The sequence below is a fragment of the Delphinapterus leucas genome, chromosome 5 (assembly GCF_059928025.1).
Source record: "Delphinapterus leucas isolate spDelLeu-1000000601 "Yukka" chromosome 5, BTC_Dleu_Yukka2, whole genome shotgun sequence".
Classification (NCBI taxonomy): Eukaryota; Metazoa; Chordata; class Mammalia; order Artiodactyla; family Monodontidae; genus Delphinapterus; species Delphinapterus leucas.
The window spans coordinates 44872393-44894014 of record NC_143133.1 but is presented as its reverse complement, the minus strand read 5'-3'; the positions used below and the strand labels follow the sequence as shown (position 1 = coordinate 44894014).

Genomic DNA, 21622 nt, shown 5'->3' with positions numbered 1-21622 from the left:
GGATAACGGCCTGCTGAGAGCCATGTTTTTTATCTGTGTTTCTGGGGCAGGACATTCACGGGGCCAGAATGAGTGTCAACAACAAATGGCATTTTAGGGATGATACAGCTGTCAGCCTGAAGGTGGCATTATCTTTACCTTACATCTTTGGTCTTTCCATCTTTTTCCACCTATTAGTAACACTCTTGTTCGTTCCCTCCTTTTTACATATATTCCATTCTGTCTTTATCCTGTCTTACAGTATACTCTGTACTTAACACATTTTAAGAATTCTATCCAACATAAGTTTCATATATCCTTTTTGGTTTTCCTGTCCTTTAGAACAGAATTGAATATTCTCATAATACAGCAAACATTATAAACATATATGAAGCATTTTGCTTAAAATATAAAAAAATAAAAGAATTGTTCAATAATGGGTGGGGTGAATATGTTGTATATAATGGAATACTGGCTGTTTAAAATGAGAATGTAGATTGTTATTGGCAAAAGGAAAATAAGATTGAGTGAATAGGGTTCAAAAACATTATTACAGTATCTCATTTATTTTAAAATACATATATGTACTTAACATTTTCTAGGTGTTTTCAGAGAGATGTCTAGAAGAATCTTCAAAATATTAACAGCAATTTTCTTTGAGTGTGGGACTTGGGGTAATTTTTGCTTTCTTCTTATACCCATTTTTTGTATTATTACAGGTGAGATTGAGGAGAGGGGTAACTAAAAGAAGCTTATATGTTTATAATCTAAAGAAAAAACAAATTGATTGTAGTTTTAAAAAGTTTCGGATTGCCAGCACTGTGCTCTGGGAAGAACAGCCTTTGAAGTTGGATAGACTCAGATCCATTTACTAGCTGTGTAAAATTGGGTGCTTAGCCTCCCTTAGCTTCAATTTTCTAGTCTGTAGAATGAGAATAATAAGTGCCTTAGTGGGGGTGAGAACATGTGCAAAGAGCATGGCATAATTCCAAGACCACATTAGTGGGCTAATAAATGCCCTGTATTAGACAAAGCACATAGTCCTCTTCTGCCCTCTATTTCATTCCTGATAGTGTGAAAAGACCTACTAGTCACGGTGCTAGAAAACCCCAGCAAACTGCAAAGGACTCTTTGCAAGACAGGCCAGCTTGTGGTACCTTGATTATAGTAACTGCAGTCCGGCAAAGCCTGATAAGGGAATCTGCTTTCCCCACTGTCTGCCACTATAAAGTTGCAAGTATAATATATCCAACTGGAAAAGGTTTTGGCCCCCAGACTTAATAAGATCATAATTAAATAACTAAAACTTGGAGTTAGAAATCAGTATTACTAAACTTTAGTGTGTATAAGATCATCAAGAGCAGTGGTTCTCAATCCTGTTCACACCCAATATCACCTTTTCTATAATGTTCATGTTATTATCTTGAAATTCATAGATAATTTTTAAATTAGTAAACACATTTTAAAAATCAGTGTAATTTCTTGACAGTAATAGAAAGGAGAAATAAAAGGAAAGCAATTATAATTAAATCATTTCAGTATGGAAATGCTCTGGCTTGATTAACTTTATGACATAATGTAGTACTCAGACGCTTGCACATATTGGCAGACTCACCATGAACGTGGCAGTTACAATACAAGTGTGTTGTATCAGCAACCAAATATGAGCCACAAAGCCACTGATGATGTGATTTTCCACAGAGGAGAACAACTTTTGATAAAGTTCTGAATCAAAAAGGCTAATTTTCTTCTAGTTTACAAAGTGGTTGAATTCCTGTAAAATGTATTATATATTAAGACCCTGCAGAAAATACTCTAAATTTGGAATTAAGTAGGACGCTCGTTTAAAATGTGGATTCTGGATCCTCACCTCCAGAGATTTTGACTCATGGAATCTAAGATAGGACCAAGAGTCTACATCAACATCCTGGCAGTGATTCTGATTCAGGCATTCTGTTTTCTAATTGAATTGGGGGAGGGGGTAGTTGTCCTGGAGAGGGAACCTAAAAGGATAAACTAGGAACCAAAACCCAGGTTGGCTATGCCTATGAAGTATAATGTATTGGGGTGAAAGTAAGGAATTTAGAATAGGAATATCTCTGTTTCAGACACAACTCTGCTACTTGTAATTGCCTTGCTTGGTACAAGTTTTCTGTATTTCCTCATCTATAAAAATGGGTGGTGTGGAGGGATGGGATCGTGGTTTCCGAGACCCCTTGAGGTTTGCTTGGTTTTTTTTCAAGATTATTAAAACTTCTGATATAAAGCAGTTTGTAAAATGAAATATATTAACCATGCAAATTGCTTATTATTTTGATGCTGTTATTCACACTTTAGGAAATTCTGATCAGGATGTTGTCACTTTCCCCAAAGCCCACTGTTTGAAACCAGAAAAATCAAGTCACAAAGAAATCTGGCCCGCTAACCCCTCCACTCACCAAACAAACGAAAAACACACAAGCTCGTAATCCAAAGACTTGACAGGATTCTGGCTCCGGGTGGCCGGTGGCCAGTGTGTGGTTGAGTCGCTTCACTTTCCCTGGGGTCGGTTTGCTCAGACTTTCAGCTCCATTTGTTACCTATTCCTTCATTCCTCTTTGCTTCCTCCTTTCCCACACCTGCCACCATCCTTTCTACCCCTGTCTTTGACTTTTTTCTCTGCTTTCTTACACTACACATTCCCTCACTACGTACTCTGCGCTTTCTCGTCCGAGATTTCGGTCACCAGCTCCTCGGCAGCCCTTTTGGCTTCTTCCCTTTGGTAATCTCCGGCAATTCTCCCGCAACGTCCGGGGTCCTTCTTAAAATGGGGGAAGGGGGGCTCCCACCCTCAGCCCAGGCAGGGGCCCAAAACGTATGTCCGGGTCCCCGCACCTCCTAGCGTCCCCGCGACTCGCCTTCCCCTCCCCGCCCCTCTCTCGGCACCCCGCCCCCCCTCTCAGCCCTCAGCGCCCAGCTCCGAGGCTCCGGAGTCGCTGGCTGAGTGCACCCGTCAAGGTGCCCGGTCTCTCGCCATCCATTCGCCAGCAGCACGTCGCCAGGGTCCCTTCCCCACACCAAACGCCCCAGCTGCCCGAGGCTGAGGCCGGCTCTTCTTTCTTCTTGGCCTGGGATGCCCACCACGGGCGGGGTCCGTCGCCACTGAGTCCGGAGCCCGGCGCCACCCACGTGTCCCAGAGCGCCGCGCCTGGCCGGCGCAAAACCTCTCCAAGGCCACTGGCTCCTCGTCGCTGAAGCTGATTGCAGGCGAAAACCGCATGGGCCCGGGAGCTGCGCGCGGGTCACGAGCGGCACGTGCGGTTTCTTGGCGCTTCGCCGCAGGGTGCGGGTGCCCGCAGAGCCAGCAAGCGAGCGAGGGCCGGAGGAGGAAGGGTGGGCGCGCGGGAGCCACGCGGTGGCGCGGGCGGCGGGACTGCAGTGCCACCTCTCCCGAGAAAACCCACACACTCACACGCCCGCGCGCGCAAGCACCTGCACACCGTGGGCATCGAGAAGCCGAGCCATCGAGAGGCTTTGAGTGCCTGACGCGTTTCAGCGATGGCTTCTGCTCTCAACAGCAAAATTCACGCTCCCGGGACTTGCCCGGGCTCCAAAGCCGATGCCGGAGGTGGCGCCGACTGGAGAATGGACTGTGATCCCGAGATGCACGTGAAAATGTGCAAGAAGATCGCCCAGCTCACCAAGGTAACGTGAGGCGCTGCAGGCCGGCCAGCTGCGCGTCCGGGGCGCCCCGGGCCGGGGAGGGAGTGCGGACGCGCCCGAGGGAAGCCCAGGCAGAATCCGAGCTGAAACTTTGCCTCGGAGGCCAACCCGGAAGGGAAGCGGTCCTAAATCTTGGTGACCTTTTGGAGGCACCATCCTAAAGCAGCTGAGAGAAAGGATCCTTGCCAAGGAAACTCCTACAACCTCCACGCTGAGCAGGTGGTCTGCGCTCCTAGGGTGGGAATGTGAATCGAGTTGAATCAGTGCTGTGGGGTGTGTGTGTGTGTGTTTCCTTGCGGGCTCTGCTCAAGTGATAGTGCCTGGAATGTTGTGATTTCATTCATCGCCGTACTTTACAGGCGGGGAGGAGGTCATGTGGGCTCTTTAAACATTTGATTCATTTGTTGAGCGCCAGCAGCTTGCGTGTCACCATAGTAAACCTGGAAGGCAGCCCAGGGGACTTACTATCAAACTGGGTACAGAGCATAAATGGGGAAGTGAACAATTCACCATTTAATTACTGGATTACAAAGGACCTCGGGAGGTCAGCCCCTCCATCTCCCTACCTCATCCCAGAGCCCTGATTGAACCTCCAAGGAACTGTGATGTCTTCCTTATGAAGACCAGCAAGAAGATGGACACCCTGTCCTTTGTTAGCCCCCTGCAGCTTCCCAATTAGGAGCTCCTTGTGGTAGGTTCCCCTCCTGTGCCTGTTGTGTAGACAGAAAACAACATCCCTCTCTGTCTTTTATACAAGGTCCCGAGTGCCTGAATTTAGCTAGTTGCCTTGGGGTTTCCTTTCGATCTCATAATAATTACTCCTGATAACATGCCTGCTCGTGGAACGTCCGGTCCAGGTTCTGTGTATGGGACATACTCTCTTCCCCAACTATCTTCCTCCCACTTCCCACACCCACTTTTTTGTGGGATCACAGGCATTTTCCTCCCTGACTATTTTGCCAGAAGGAAGAGAGCACAGAGACCTGGAATTGGACACCAGCTGCCTTCTCCTATCCCTCCCATTAACTTCTCCACATTTTTTGCAAATAAGCCTGTATCCAAACAGTGATCTCTTCCTTTTTTTTTTTTTTTTTTTTTTGCGGTACGCGGGCCTCTCACTGCTGTGGCCTCTCCCGTTGTGGAGCACAGGCCCTGGACGCGCAGGCTCCGCGGCCATGGCTCACGGGCCCAGCCGCTCCGCAGCATGTGGGATCTTCCCGGACTGGGGCACGAATCCGTGTCCCCTGCATCGGCAGGCGGATTCTCAACCACTGCGCCACCAGGGAAGCCCCTCCACATACATATTTAACTATAGTTTTTCTAACAAAGTTATCACATAATTCTTTCTCCCTACAAAAGAGCTTTGCATACTTTACCCATTTAACAGCCCTCCCCTTTCCCATCTTGTCATTGTTGTCTAGAGTTTTTTACCTTTTAAAATTTACAATCGTTTTTATACTTGAGTTCATTAAATTTACTGACATTTCACCAATTCTTCTACTCCCTATTTTTTTCTTGAATCCACAGCCTTCTCTTTCGGTTCACTTTTCTTCTAGCTGAAGTTCATCATTTAATAGTTCTTTCCGTAGGGGTCTTGGTGGGGTAAGAAATTCTTTGTATATTTGAAAATGTCTGTATTTTGCCCTCACTGTTGGATGGTTGTTTACTTGGGTATAAAATTCTAGTGATGGGACTTCCCTGGTGGTGCAGTGGTTAAGAATCCGCCTGCCAATGCAGGGGACATGGGGTTGATCCCTGGTCCGGGAAGATCCCCCCACATGCTGTGGAGCAACTAAACCCGTGCCTCTCAACTACTGAGCCTGTGCTCTAGAGACTGTGCATGCCACAACTACTGAAGCCCGCACACCTAGAGCCCGTGCTCTGCAAGAGAAGCTACCACAATGAGAAGCACATGCACCCCAATGAAGAGTAGCCCCCGCTTGCTGCAACTAGAGAAAGCCCACGCACAGCAACGAAGGGCCAACACACCCCAAAATAAATAAATTAAATAAATAAAATTTTAAAAATTTCTAGTGAACAGCTATTTTCCCATAGCACAGTGTTGATAGTGTTCTATTGTCTTCAGATACTGATTGCTGCTGGTAAAAATCCTACTGCCAATCAAATTTTCATTCCTTTGTAGATAATCTGCCTTTTCTATTGGTAGCACTTGTGTGTGTGTATTTTGACGTTTAGCAGTTTCATTAGAACTCTCTAGTTGGTAGTGAATGTACTTTCTATTGAAGACTCAGGTGCTCTCTTTAATTCTGGAAAATTATCAATGATTTTGTGTTCAGATATTGTTTCTCTGTCATTGCCTCCATTCAGTTTTCTGCAACTGCCATTAGGTGAGTTAAGGTAGCCTCTCCATCCATATCCTAAAATGTTATTAAAAATCTTTTTGTCTCTATTGTATCCTGGTGAATTCCTTAATCCTGTCTTCCTATTTCCCAATCCTCTAAATAATATGTCCAATCCAGAATTTTTCCCATCTATTAAGTTTTATTTATTTTTAAAATTTATTTATTTTTGTCTGCGTTGGGTCTTCGTTGCTGCACGCGGGCTTTCTCTAGTTCTGGAGAACTGGGGCTACTCTCTGTTGCGGTGTGCGAGCTTCTCATTGTGGTGGCTTCTCTTGTTGCAGAGCATGGGTTCTAGGGGAATGGGCTTCAGTAGTTGTGGCATGCAGGCTCAGTAGTTGTGGCTCGTGGGCTCTAGAGCGCAGGCTCAGTAGTTGTGGCACACGGGCTTAGTTGCTCTGAGGCATGTGGGATCTTCCCGGACCAGGGATCAAACCTTTGTCCCCTGCATTGGCAGGCAGATTCTTAACCACTGCGCCACCAGGGAAGCCCCATCTATTAAGTTTTAGAATTACATTTTTCATTTCTAAGATTGCTCTTCTTGCTTCCTTTCCGTCTGATTTTGATAACTTAATTTTTATAGCTTTATTGAAGTATAATTTACATACCATAAAATTCATCTAAACATACAATTCACCATCTTTTAGTAAATTTACAGAGTTGCTGCTCCATAACCATAATCCAGTTTTAGGACATTTCTATCACCATCCTTTGTATCCATTTGTAGTCAGTCCCTGTTCCTACCCCAATGCCAGGCAACCACTGATCTACTTTCTGTCTTCATAAATTTATCCTTTCCATTTATTTCATATCAGTGAAACGATACAACATGTATTTCCATCTGGCTTTTTTCACTTAGTTGCTAAATCTCAGCATCATGTTTTTGAGGTTCATCAATTGTTGTAGCATATGTCATTCATTCATTCCCTTTTATTACTCAGTAGTATCCCATTGTATGGATACACCATTTTCTGATGATCACATTCGCCAGTTAATAGGCACTTGGATTGTTTCCACCCTGGGGCTGTTATGAATCACGCTGCTACAAACATTACATTCCTGCGCACACATTTTTGTTACTCTTGGGTAACAAAAATTAGTCTTGGGAATGGGATTGTTGGGTTGTATGGTAAATTTATGTTTGACTTTCTAAGAAACTGCCAACTGACTTTCCGAAGTGACTGTACCATCTTACATTTTCCAGCCTACTTTTCCAGGAGGATCAAGTACCACCCCAGGCACCCAGTTCTCAAATACAGTGAAGTGCACTTCTCCCTTTCCTCCTCTGTGCGCTCACTTCCCTCTGATATTTCCTCTCCTGAAATGACTTCATCTCTATAAGTTGAATTCTACTTATCTTTTAAGTCTCACTTCCCCCAAGAAAAATCTTTGAAAAACATCTCACTTTTGTAATTAATCATGTATTCATTAATCACTAATTGTATACTCGTTATTTCTTTCTTATTAATCTGTTTTTCCAGAAGTTTGTACAATGTCTGCCACATAGTAGACCCTCAGTAAGCTTGTTAAATTTAAAGTTTCTGCCTACGGATTTGGTTAATATTTCTTTCATCATGCTTATCCATCTGATATTATAGTTGATTTGTATATAGTATGTCCCTTAAGATAATAAGCTCCTTAATTTATTCACAATCCTTTGCACCTGGTAAACACTCATTATGTGGGGTTTTGGGGGGGTTGTTTTTTATATTTATTTTTGGCTGTGTTGGGTCTTCGTTGCTGCAAGTAGGCTTTCTCTAGTTGCGGTGAGTGGGGACTACTCTTCGTGGTGGTGCGCGGGCTTCTCATTGCTGTGGCTTTTCTTGTTGCAGAGCATGGGCTCTAGGCACGTGGACTCAGTAGTTGTAGCTTGTGGCCTCTAGAGCGCAGGCTCAGTAGCTGTGGCGCACAGGTTTAGTTGCTCTGCACCATGTGGGATCTTCCCAGACTAGGGCTCGAGCCCGTGTCCCCTGCATTGGCAGGCAGATTCTCAACCACTGCGCCACCAGGGGCGCCCTCATTATGTGTTAGTGTAGCAAATAAATATTCATTTACACGGTGGTCCAAAGTCCAGGATGCACATTAAAATCACCTGGAGAGATTTTAAAAACACACCAGTGAGACGATAACAAAATGCAATGCCTGATCCTAAACTGGGTTGTATCCTGGATGTAAAAATGCTACAAGGAGATGATTGGGTCAGTTGACAAATTGAATATGATGATAGAGAAAATTAAAGTATTCGTATCAATGTTAAAGCTCCTGGCGTTGACAAGTATACCATGGCTGTGCAAGAAAAATATCCTATTCTAAGAAAATGCACCTTGAACTTATTTTTAAGGAGGTGAGTGTGATGTCTTACTCTCAAAGAATTTTATTTTATAAATAAAATAGAGAAAATAAAAATAGAGAGCAAATGATAAAACAAATGGGACAGAATGTTAAGAATAGGTGCATCTAGGTAAATGTATGTGATGTTCTTTGTACTATTCTTCTTCTGGCAGTTTTTTCCTAAGTTTGAAATTATTTCTAAATAAAAGTTTGAAACAAACAAAAGGAATACAATGCCCCAGTCTCCATCTCAGAAGGAGAGGAGAGAGAGGTGACAGGCACTGCTATTTTCTGAAGCCCCTTAAGATCTCTAATGTTCACACATTGTTGAGAACCACCAGTTTAGAACAACTAAAGGTTTAAACAGTAGAGTGGGCACAGAGGAGTTAATTGGGAGAACAGGAGGTTCCAAATCCATTTCCCCTTAAAGTCTGTGAGATGCTTTGGTCTTGAAAGCATCAGGCATGTTTGCCCAGCCCTGTCCCTGGGCCCGTTCAGCCAGTCCCTGCTTTTGCACCTGCCCAGAAATCTCCAGCTGATTTTTCCTTTTGTAGGTCTCTCCACATCCTCATATCCAGAAGTGTTAGCATCCCTCATACCCAGAGATTCCCCAATTCCCATTTTCAAGGTGGGATGGCGTGTCTTGCTCCCCAAATACAAGCTTAGCCAAGACCTTTTTATATTAGAACATGAAAATGAGTGGGAAAGCATGTGTTCCCTCTCCATAAAGCCTCCCTTGAACTGAAGGCTGACTCTTGGGAGCCCAGCCCACAAGCATGACTCCATATACCCGTGGGACAACCTCTCATCTGGAGCAGTTTGAGGAAAAGTACCCAGGAGGCAATGAGAGTCCTCTTAGTGCCAGAAGCTGCCAAGCTGAAAGTATAAGAAGTAAGATAACCCCGACAGACCCTCTCCGTCACCCTTCCTAAATGATGTCTGCCAGGATCTCGGAAGACCCTATAAGGGCTACGGTGGAATCAAGCGCCTGCAACTTCTGCACATTAGTCACGCCTTATGATTCCCTAGTATTTGTGTTCTTTGCACAGCCTTTGACATACTTACTCATACTCTGTGTGCACAGCAGTTCTGCATGGCAAGGAGATGAGCACCATCTCTAATTGAGAGAATTAATATCTGAGACCCAAGAAAGGGCCAGTATTCTTGCCTGACATCACATTAGGATGTAGTGACAGAACCAGGGCATCCAGAGCCCAGTGTTAGGTGTGTGTGTGAGGGTGATGCTTCTTCCCTAGTCATCCTTGTGTTTCCGTAACCTCTCTCAATCATCTTTAGTGCTCTTTCCCAGGCAAGGGGAAATGTAGATCTAAGCAGTGAGGCTGAGGGCCGGAGCTGGGTCTGCAGAGCTCTTTCCTCTTTCTCCCTTGTTTCTTATGGAGTGATCTGCCCATAGAAGCACACATTCTTCTCTGTCAGCCGTGCCGTCGATTTTACAGGGGTAGGTGCAGTTCTGGGAGGAAGAAATGCCCAGGCCCAGTATTGTGACTAGGTGGGTAAATATCAGGAATGCAGCCTGCCCGTGGGTATGTCACACTCTTTAATATTATATCGGTAATGTGTTATTTTGGTCTCAAAACAGCCTCACGCCTTGGTCTTGTATTTCAATTAGTTCGTTGGAGAAGAAGGATTTTGTTTATTGGGATTTCCTAAAGACCCACCACACAGATCTTAGGATGAATTCCGTTTTGAGGAATTTGGTAAAGTGTTATAGTAAAAACGAATTCTGTCATTGGGAGAGCATCCTCACCTGAGAGCAGGGGACCTTTGAGTTGCAGTGTAGCACTTATTTGTAGATCCTTCCTTCCTTCCTTCCTTCCGTGGGAGGTTCTGGAGGTCAGAGTCACCACTCCCAGCACAGTAGCACAACCAGACCAAGCGAACTGTGTTTCCCCACGTTCCAGAACCTTACTGAGGTCTATGGAGACACATTAGCGGGGACAGTCATATTGGATGTTGAGGGGAGATAGTGGATTGTTTAGGGATGGGGTAGGGGGACTGCTGTTATGGAGAATAGACCCTGAGTATAAAATCAGAAATATTAAGGAAAATAATTATAATTTCTACTCCAGGTTATCTTTTAAATGAATTTAAACTTGATTTATCTCTAGAGGGGTGCTTCTTACTCTTATTTATACTAATAAATATAAAAGAAAATTAAATGTGAATAAAAATGAGGTCACCTGGAGAGCTAACAATTTGTGGGTTACTCTTGGAACACTCTTACTCCTGATCCCTGGATGGCTGATATCAGCTAAAATGCTATCTCTTCAGAGAGACTTTTCTGACTTTCCAATCCAAAGGGGCCAACCTGCTTTATCTGTAATTGAGAAAAATAGTCCTTTCTTCCTTGGTGATTTGTTGTGAGGGTTCACTAACTTAAGGAATGTAAGTGGAGCATCTCACCCGGCGGAAGGACTATTGTAAGCCTGATAGATGTTGCTTTCCCTTCCCTTGCTGAGCTAGAAGAATTGCAGAGGGACAGGACCACTGCCCAGTTGTCAAAACCGGCAACTAGGAACAAAGCCAGGCCTTCTCTGGACTGAGAGGCCAGGGCAGTGTCCCAGGCAGTAGGAGTGACGCTTACTGCCACACGAGTCCTCAGCAGCAGGCTGCCACTTGAGCCCTGTGCTTTTATGGCTTGAAGTTGTGGAAGTTTCATTGCACCCACTGACTCCCTTAGTTTCTCTGAAAATACCCTCCTGCCTGCAGGAGCCTGTGTAGGGACAGATGTTTAAACAGTTCCATACCAGTTTGCTTTAGGATTCTAGATTTGAAAACTGCAGATCTGTTTTAACAGGCCCTCTCTGTTGGAATCTTTTAATTTAACAAAGTGACGCATAGGGTGTACAGACAGCTATCTCACAGAAATCTTTTTGCCATCAAACAGGATGAAGTACACCTTAAATTGGGTGTCCTTGAACCCTACTATGATGCCTCTACTTTTGCGTAACCATTCTGATCTCTGCACTTCCCCCCGGCCTTGCTCCAATCCTTTCTCCACACAGCATCCAGAGTGATACTAAAATTGAATCATGCCCTCCTACACTGCTGTAGAATGTTGCAGCTGCTTTGGAAAACAGTCTGGTGATTCCTCAAGTAATTAACAGAGAGTTATCATATGAGCCAGAAATTCCATGCCTAGGTATAAACCCAAGAGAAATTAACTTGTACACAGTATTCAGAGCAACATTATTCATAATAGCCAAAAAGCCGGAAATAAATGAAATGTCCATCAACCGAAGACTGGATAAATAAAATATGGTACAAAGTACAATGGGGGTAGTGACTGAGGGATGCAAGGTTTCTCTTTGAGTCATGAGAATATTCTTCAGTTGACTCTAGTGATAGTTACACAACTCTGTGAATATACTGAAAGCCATTGAATTGTACAGTTTAAATGGGTGAATTGTATGGTCTCAAGGATTATATCTCAGTTAAGCTGTTAACATTAAAAGAAACGAAGACAAACTGAATTTTCTCCTGTTTGAATCCAGTTCTGAAGCAAGTCCTGATGACTTTACCCCATAAACGCAATGAGTCGGTCCACCTCCCTTCTGCATTTCTGCCTCCACCCTAGTCCAAGCCTCCTTCTCCTCTGGCCCCCAACCCCTGCTGTGGCCTCCTCATGGTCTACCCTTGCCCCCGCTCACAGCGGCAAGAATTACCTTATACAGTATAAACCAGAGCATGCCATTCTTCTGTTTAGAACCCACAAATGGCTTCTCATTTCACTTGGAATAAAATTGGTTCCCCTAAAGTAAATTCTTTAATATGGTCACTTGAGGTGGCTGCTGTCTACGTCTCAGCATCATCTCCTTGGCCACACTGGCCTTCTTTCAGGCTTTCAGATGTGCCAGGCTTGTGCCACCTGGAGCCTTTGTCCTCGTGGTTTCTTCAGCCTGCTCCTGGCTTGGTTCAGATGTCTTCAGGGAGGGCCTCCTTGCTCACCTAGACCATGAGATTTCCTCAGCTGCATCTGCTGTTTCCATTTTTTTCCTCTATCTGTTAACCTATTTATGGCCTTCTCTTCCCCACTAAGGAAGTTCCTTGAGGGCAGAAATTTCTGTCTGCTCTGTTCTCTCCTATACCCCCTGGTGCCTAGAACAGTGCCTGGGGTTAGTGATCGGTGCCCAGCAAGTGTTCGTTGATGGACTAAATGAACAAAACCCATCCTGGACCTCCCGCGGCTCCTAGGATAAAATAGCACATTTCAAACACAGCCTAGGTACAGTCGTCTTATGGGAGAGTGGGAAGGCTCCTTTCTCAAGGCGAGAACTCAGGAGGTGCTAGCATCTAATTTCTAGTTTTCTGAGCACAATGGAGAACTGGCATATGTGACAAATAAGTGGACATCCCCCATGCCCTCCCAGGCCAACATCTGACTTAGTCACTCCCAGCACCTGACCACAGACACAGGGTTGGACCAAACTTGGTGTCTCCATGTGGTCAGATCCACATTCCTTCAGAACACTAGAATTACGAGGTAAAATAAAAACGACGGTGACCAATCATACACAGAAATCACAACCATTTTAGAAAAATCAAGAATACAGAGAAGCAAAAAGAAAAAGATTTTAAAGTATCCCCAAACCCATAATAACTACAGTGATACAATAACTAATACCATTTTTTGCAGAGCCTACTATCTGATTTCTCATACAAATATAGACATGTGATTTTTAAAAAGAGTTATATCACACATAACTGTTGTGTTACCTGGGTTTTTTCCCCTTCACAGTAAATCTAGAACCCTTCAACACAACTTTTAAAGGTTGTGTCAATAGTCCATTGCATAAATGTTGCATAATTTAACTTCTTTCATTTATGACGCACTTACAGAGTGCCTTTTATGTGCCAGGTAAAATCCCTTATCTCATGGACCTTACAGAGAGAAGTAGAAAGGAGCTCTCAAATACAATAGAAGCCCTCCTATTCAATGTCATGTGAGCATTTTGAATAATTGAAAATGAAAACTATAAAAGAAAAAAACCTAACAGACGTAACTTTTTTAACTTAAAACAGGTGCCAGCACTGAGTTCCAGTGGGCAGGTGCAAACAGTTGTTAATTAAGGAAGGGAGGGGATGCAAGACAAGGGAGGAACAGTCAAGAGAAACAATAGTACAGCCTTGGGGCAGGGTCCTGGTTCCCATCAAGGTATACACACAACAATATCTTTGAGCTGTTTTGCAGAAACTGAAACCTCCACAAGGTGGGAGAAGTTAACTGTGTGCTGCCCACAAGCAAGTAGATCCCAGACCTTTTGGAGCCAGAAGGTTGATGATATTGACTCCCACTTACCTCACCACCAACCGATCAGAAGAATGTCCACCAGCTGATCATGCCCTCTTTGAACCATTACTATAACACTTCTCACTGTACCCTTCAGGTTGGGACACACAGTTCTGAGGGCATTAGCTTGCTGTGGCCCCTTTTGCCTGGCAAGGCAATGAAATTATTATTTTCTACCTCACCCAAAATAAAAAAAAAAGCGTCAGCAAACCATGTCCCAGGCCAAATCAGTCCGCTGCCCATTTTTATATGGCTTGTGAGTCGAGGATGGTTTTTACATTTTGAAAAAACATACAAAATAAGACCAATATTTGGTGACACATGAAAAGTACATGAAATTCAAATTTAGTGCCCAAAATAAAGTTTTATTGGGACACAGCCACGCACGGTCACTTAGAGATTGTCTCAGGTAGTTTTTGTGCTAAAATGGCAGATTTGAAACATTGTGACAGAGACTGACTAAAGCCTAAAATAATTACTGCCTGGCCCTTTACAGAAAAAAAAGTGTGAGGATCTCTAATTAAAACATGTGGGTGGGGCTTCCCTGGTGGCACAGTGGTTGAGAGTCCGCCTGCCGATGCAGGGGACACGGGTTCGTGCCCCAGTCCAGGAAGATCCCACATGCCGTGGAGCGGCTGGGCCCGTGCGCCTTGACCGCTGAGCCTGCGCCTCCGGAGCCGGTGCTCCGCAACGGGAGAGGCCACAACAGTGAGAGGCCCGCGTACCGCTAAAAAAAAAAAAAAAAAAACCAAAAACATGTGGGTGAACACTCATTCATTAATCATTTCATGTGAGGCTCAGTTTCAATTCTTTGGGACGGCCTGCTGATTGACATTTACCTTATTTGTCTTGTATAAACTACAGCTATAGTTAGAGTGACCTTTTAATTAATCATCCAAACTGAGACACTTCTGAGAATTAAAGGGGGCACTAAACCTATTTATTTAAAAAAAGTAAATAGGTTTCAGGTGTACAGCATTATAATTCAACATCTGTGTACACTACCAAGTGATCACACCACAAGTGTAGTTGCCATCCATCACCATACAGTTGACCCCCTTCACCCTTTCACCCGCCCCCAACCCTCTTCCCCCTGGTAACCACTAATCTGTTCTCTATGCCTATGAGTTTGCTTTTGTTTTATTTTGTTTGTTTTTGTTTTTTTAGATTCCACATGTGAGTGAAATCATACAGTATTTGTTTTTCTCCATCTGACTTATTTCACTTAACATAATACCTTCAAGGTCCATCCATGTTGTCCCAAGTGGCAGGATTTCATTCTTTATTATGGCTGAATAGTATTCCACTGTGTGTGTGTGTGTGTGTGTGTGTGTGTGTATCCATCTTCTTTATCCATTCATTCATTTATGGACACTTAGGTTGTTTCTATATCTTGGCTATTGTAAACAATGCTGCAGTGAACATCGGGGTGCATATATCTTTTCAGATTAATGTTTTCATGTTCTTCAGGTAAATACCCAGAAGTGGAATAGCTGGGTCATGTGGTAGTTCTGTTCTTAATTTTTTGAGGAATCTCATACTGTTTTCCACAGTGGCTGCACCAGTTTACAGTCCCACCAACAGTGGGTTCCCTTTTCGCCACATCCTCACCAATATTTATTTCTTGTCTATTCAATAATAGCCATTCTAACAGGTGTGAGATGATATCTCATTGTGATTTTGATTTCCCTAGTAATTAGCGATGTCGAACATCTTTCCATGTGCCTGTTGCCTACCTGTATGTCTTCTTTGGAAAAATGTCTATTCAGAGCCTCTGCTCATTTTTAAAATCAGGTTGTTTTTTTGTTGTTGAGTTGTATGAGTTCTTTATGTATTTTGGATATTAATCCCGTATCAGATATATGATTTGCAATTATCTTCTCCCATTTAGTAGGTTGCCTTTTCATTTCGATGTTGGTTTCCTTTGCTGTGCAGAAGCTCTTTAGTTTGATGTAGTTCCATTTGCTTATTTTTGCTTTTGTTTCCCTTGCCTTTAGAGTCACATCCACAAAAACATCACTAAGGTCCATGTTAATGAGGTTATCGCCTATGTTTTCTTCTAGGAATTTTATGGTTTCAGGTCTTACATTCAAGGCTTTAATCTATTTTGACTTAATTTTTGTGTATGGTGTAAGATAGTATCTAGTCTCATTCTTTTGCATGTGGCTGTCCAGTTTCCCCAACACCATTTATTGAAGAGACTGTCCTTTCTCAACTATGTGTTCTTTGCTCCTTTGTTGTAAATTAATTGTCTATATATGTATGCATTTATTTATGGGCTCTCAATTCTGTTCCATTGATCTGTATGTCTGTTTTTGTGACAGTACCATATGTTTTGATTACTATAGCTTTGTAGTATAGTTTGAAATCAGGGAGTGTGTTACCTCCAGCTTTGTTCTTCTTTCTCAAGTTTGTTTTGCTATTTGGGATCTTTTGTGCTTCCATACAAATTTTAGAATTATTTGTTGTAGTTCTGTGCAATATGCCATTGGAATTTTGACAGGGATTGCATTGAATCTGTAGTTTGCTTTGGATAGACTGGACATTTTAACAATGTTAATTCTTTCAATCCATGAACATGGAATATCTTTCCATTTATTTGTCTTCAATTTCTTTTGTCAATGTCTTATAGTTTTCAGTGTACAAGTCTTTCACCTCTGTGGTTAAATTTATCCCTAGGTATTTTATTCTCTTTGATGCAATTGTGAATGGGATCATTTTCTTAATTTCTGTTTCTGTTAGTTCATTATTAGTGTACAGAAAAGCTATAGATTTCTGTATATTGACTTTGTATCCTGAGACTATACTGAATTCATTTATTAGTTCTAACAGTTTTCTGATGGAGTCTTCAGGGTTTTCTATATGTAATATCGTGTCATCTGCAAATAATGACAGTTTTTTTCCTCCCTTTCTTATTTGGATGCCTCTTATTCCTTTTTCTTTCCTAATTGCTAATGGCTATGTTGAATAAAAGTGGCAAGAGCGGGCATCCTTGTCTTGTTCCTGATCGTAGAGGAAAAACTGAAAGCTTTTCACCATTGATAAAGTTCTGTTGGTTTAAACCACAAGTTTGTAGTGACTTGTTATAGTAGCCATGGGAATTGGGTCCATTGGCTAACTTTCACAATATCCTCTTCATCATTACCAAAGACTTCTTCCTTCTCAGACCCTAGTGAGGGTCTTGCCTCTGATAATTGTCAGAATCAACTAGTGAGCATTTTTAACAAAAATTGAGACCAGTGCATTAAAACCTTTGGGTGGGGCTCAGGCAATTATGCGTTTTAAAAGCTCCACTGGTGACTGTGACTTTAGCCTGACTCTAAAATCACTGCAATGGGTCCTTGGCCTTTGGTCTATATAATATGTCCAGGTCTGTTGCCTGGCCCTGGACTTGCTCTGTCTGGTAGCAGAGAGACTGTGTGTTTGTCTTATTTCTTCTGCTTCTCTAGGAGCTCTTTAGGCCAGTGCTGTTCAAATGTTAGTATTAAACACAAATGGCTAGGCCCACCTGCAACATTTCTTATTCATTTGATCATGGGTGAGGCCTGAGAATTTGCATTTTAAACAAGCTCAGGTGATGTTGTGGACTACAGTTTGAGAAAGCCTTTAGGATCATCAGGTCTCTCTCTTTTGCCTTCCTCATATTTGAACTTCCAGAAGCTTCTAGCATAGTGTCCTGCTCTCAATAATATTAATAATAGGGGCTGAATTACTTAGAACTGTGAAACCCTTGATGACAAGGATCTTGCCTTATACCTTTTAAATATATCTTTAGCACCTCCATTAATGCCAGGACACAGGGGGTGACAGTAGGAGACATATTAAACGGTGGGTGCACCAGCAAATCTCCCATCTATAAGGGATGCTAATGCATCTCTGGGTGCCATCACATCACAAGAAATGCAGAAGGATGCCAAAATGGCAAAAAAAAAACCCCGGAAGAGAGGTATTGTGCACGCCTCAGTGGCTGTTTCCAGTTTAGGTGTGACTTGGAAGAGGTTGTGAAATAATGAGGAGTACAATAAAATGCTTTGTGAAGGAGGACACCACTGGTTAACCTCAAGGCTTCAGTTTTGCTGAGTAAATATGCAGGTTTGGGGCTAGAGCTGAATTGCTCCAGACAGTAAAAGAAAGATTAATCTCCCCTCAGCAGTTCTGCTCCATCCTTTTCCTCATGTTGCATTCAGTCTCTTAAATAGGCATTGACCAATTGCAGGTTTGAAGGAATGATAGATGTTAGCCTGCTAGTTTACCCACGTGTCTTGGTCTAGCTTTGCAGTCCGCTGATGATTTTGTTATGATTAGGATTACAGAAGCATTTGTGGGTAGAGTAAGGGTCATGCAGATAGGATGTGGTGGATGGGTTGCATGAGGAGTGATAGCTTCATATTTTGAAGACAAAGTTTATTTAGATCATAGTTTTGGTTAAGCCAAACTAATTTCAAGGAAGTGAAAAAGAAGCTGTCACTGGTTTTCATCTATTTTCTTCCCAGGGTGCTCTGCCCAGGGTGCTCTGCCCTTGAGAAGCATACCCCTCAAACATCTGCTTTTCCTTGCACTTGCAAGCTCATTAATGGTCGTTTCCCAGAGAGAGACCCAGAAATAGCCAATTCCATTAAAAGGCTTATCATTAAGTACAATACAGCTCTTTATGTGGGAGGATGGCCTCTGAATAAGAGTCCATTAGGGCTGTGGGCTAGAAAAATGGGTCAGCTTTCTTTTAAGGGAGAAATTAATTCAGCAAGCAAGAGCCAGAAATACTGTGACATTCATCCTGTACAGCTTTTCCTCTTCACGCTGCCAAAGTGCGTCTGTCCAGACCTGCTATTCCTGTCCTCAGGCCCCTGGAGCAGGGCCCATTTGTCCTGAGGAAGCCAGTGAATTGTATGGTGACAGCCTAAATAAACATGAGCAAGGAGATCAGAACTGAGTATAGGGTGTGTGTGTGTGTGTGTGTGTGTGTGTGCACGCGCGCGCATGTGAGCACACGCACCCTGAATATAATCTAAACCAAGAAAACAAAAGTTAATCAGTAACTTAGTCGCTGACCTCTTTCCCCTTTGCTAGGTCCTAATGTCAGTTTCATGAGAGATGGCTCATAGCCAAGTCCATGTGGTGCTGTCCCCAGAGAAGAGCTGAAAAAAAGAAGCTTGTTTCCAGTATAGGAGGCAAATGCTTGAAAGGCCGGTCCAGTGTCCAGTCTCCTCCTGCTAACTTAGGCAAGCTGATTCACAGGGCGTGGTGGGCCCTTGGTAGCTGTGGTCGACAGGCAGAGGAAGAACTAGAGCTGAACAAGTGGGAGCTGGGGAATAAGCATCCTGTTGAGAGTAGCCAGGGACACAGTGTCCAAAAAGCACAGAAAACACAGAAGTGAATCAGGCACATATCGGCAGTGGGAGAGGTGGTCAGCTGTGTGGGCCAGGACAGTGAAGGATTCCAGAAGGTGGATGATTCAGAATTCAGAAGAGCTGCGAGTCAGAAGTGGATGTTCTGCCCAAATTCAGCAGGGTGCCCTGCTAGTAGGTTATGGACATGAAGACTCAACTCTACAAAAGGAGAGAATTGGCAGAGTGGCAAGTTCTTGGCAAACAACATAGAAAATTTAACGAACTTGTAAGACATTCAAGGAGGAGATGTCTTGTAGGACATTTGTTGTGTAGTTGTGCTAGATTGGATTTTGCATTATTGTTCAGTAAATATTCACTCACTCTTATTGCCCTCCCCTACCCAAAGAGCAGAGAGTCTGTCCTCATCCCATTCATGATGGGCTTCTTGAGATTTGCTTTGGTCTGTGGAATGTTAGGGAGTGCGAACACAGGCAGAGGCCTTAAATATGCTCGTGCAGTTTGGTGATCACCATGAGAAAAGCATGTGCTAATTGGCCTCTGTCCCTACAGCCTAGTGCTAGTAAGCAGACCCGAATCCAGCTCACAGCCTCAAGCCAAGCCCAGACAATACAAGACTTGAAACGCAGGGGAGATCCACTCAGCTGAGCCCAACCACGGTTACACTACATGAGAATAAATGCTTCTTGTTGTAAGTCATTGAGTTTTGGGGGTAGTTTGTTATGCAGCACTATTGTGGGCAGTCCCTGACTAAGACAGAAGGGCTAGAACTCAGAAAAGATATCTCAACTAGAGATGCAGTTTTAGGAATTATCAACTTCTAGGGGTTAGTCCATTTATTTGTTTATTTACTCATTCACTCAGCAAATATTTGGTATGAGCTGATTCTACGCTGGGTACTTATTCATTGATATGGAGGAGATTGTCCAAGATCCTCATGGAAATAGGTCTCTTGGCATCTTTCCCAGGGAGAATTTGCCGAGTAAGAAAATGCTGTCAAAAACAGAACCTTGGGGATTGCTAGCCCATGAAAGAGAGTCTGAGAAAGAGCCTTCTGAGAGGTACCAGGAGACACAGGTGAAGGTGGTGTTTCATCTGGGAGAAGAAGCCTTCAGGAGGGAGCATTGACTGGTGGTTGGTGCAAAGAGGGAAGATGGGTTGAGGCCTAAAACAATGTCATTATGAATAGTCATTGGTGGCCTGGGTGTCTTTAGAGTGATGGGCCAGGGTTGGGAGAGCCTGGTGCTGAGAGCCATGTGTTGGCTTCTGTATTAGTCAGCTTGGGCTGACATAACAAAATGCCAAAGACCCCATGACTTAAACATCAGAAATTTATCTTCTCACAGCTCTGGAGGCTTGAAGTTCAAGATCAAGGTGCCGATAGTGTTGGTTTTTGGTGAGGGATCTCTTCCTGGCTTGTAGACAGCATCCTCTCACTCTGTCCCCACATGGCCTTTCCTCTGTGCACATGTGGAAAGAAAGAGATCTATGGTGTCTCTTCCTCTTTTTATAAGACACCAGTCCTATCAGGTTAGGATGCCACCCTTCTGACCTAACTTAACCTTAACTACCTCCTTAATTGCCCTTTCTCCAAATACAGTCACATCGGGGGTTAGGGCTTCAACACAGGAATTTGGGAGGGAACACAGTTTAGTCCATAACAGCATCAGGAGACTTGGTTCTGTTTCCAGCCTTACCACTGCCTAGGCCACCCCTTGAACTTTCCCCAGGACTCCCTGTCATGATCTAAAAGGCACAGCAGCCACCTTACCTACCTGCCTCAAGGTTGCTGCAAGGAGAAAGTGAAATAAATTCCTTGTATCTCTGGGGCAAGTCAGGGGTACAGTCAAGGTTTACTTAGTTGCAAAAGGGATCCTGGATAACCACCCCTACCAAATTCTATCCTCCCTTTCCCTGTGGGTCCTGGATGGGCATCTGTTTTCGTGTTGGCTTTTCATGCCTCTTCGCTGCTGCTGCTGGTTGCCTTCTCCATCTGTCCTCCTTGGGAAGAGAGGCTCCTCAGAATTTGTATATGAATTCTTTATGAACTGAGCATGTCATGAAATTCTGAGATGTTTACAGGGCACAATGTGATGCGGGGAAAGAGCCCTAGCTATGCAGTCAGCCAGGCCTGGATTCACATCACGGGCCTGCCACAGACTGCCTGGAGCCTTAGAAAGTTATCTAACAGATTCCTTAGATTCCTCACCTGACGAATATTGGAAGGAGTGCCCACCTTGGTGTGTAGAGATGGCAACTAAATGACATAGTAAATGGATGAAAAACACACCAGCGAATGGATGAAAATTTTCATGACTTAACTTTAAGAACCTAGATGCCTGGTATCCAACTTTGAGCTGCTTGCTGAGCTATGAGGCTGTGCAGTGTGACACCCCTCCCAACAATGCAGGCTAGTCCTACCCCTGTAGAGATGGTCCTTGGGAAAGTAAAGGTGTCCAGGCAGTGTCCACCACTTGGCAATGTCTGCAGAGGCAGGACAGCACATCAGGGCAGTGAGCTGATCCCTAAAGAGAATGAGTCCAGTGGAAGCAAGGATGTGGAGCTAGAGGAGACTGGGAGAAACAAAAGCCAGT

The 21622-nt window shown here is 43.6% G+C and overlaps 1 protein-coding gene across 1 annotated transcript in view; it reads left to right on the top strand.

The window, feature by feature from the left end:
- Positions 1-3221: 3221 nt before the first annotated feature.
- The window catches only part of FAM184B (family with sequence similarity 184 member B), a 111632-nt gene continuing 93231 nt past the window's right edge, over positions 3222-21622 (top strand). Inside the window, exon 1 of the mRNA XM_089911701.1 lies at positions 3222-3663. Within this exon, the coding sequence (XP_089767827.1) occupies positions 3517-3663 (147 nt within the window). The 5' untranslated portion in view covers positions 3222-3516. The remainder of the gene's footprint in view (positions 3664-21622) is intronic.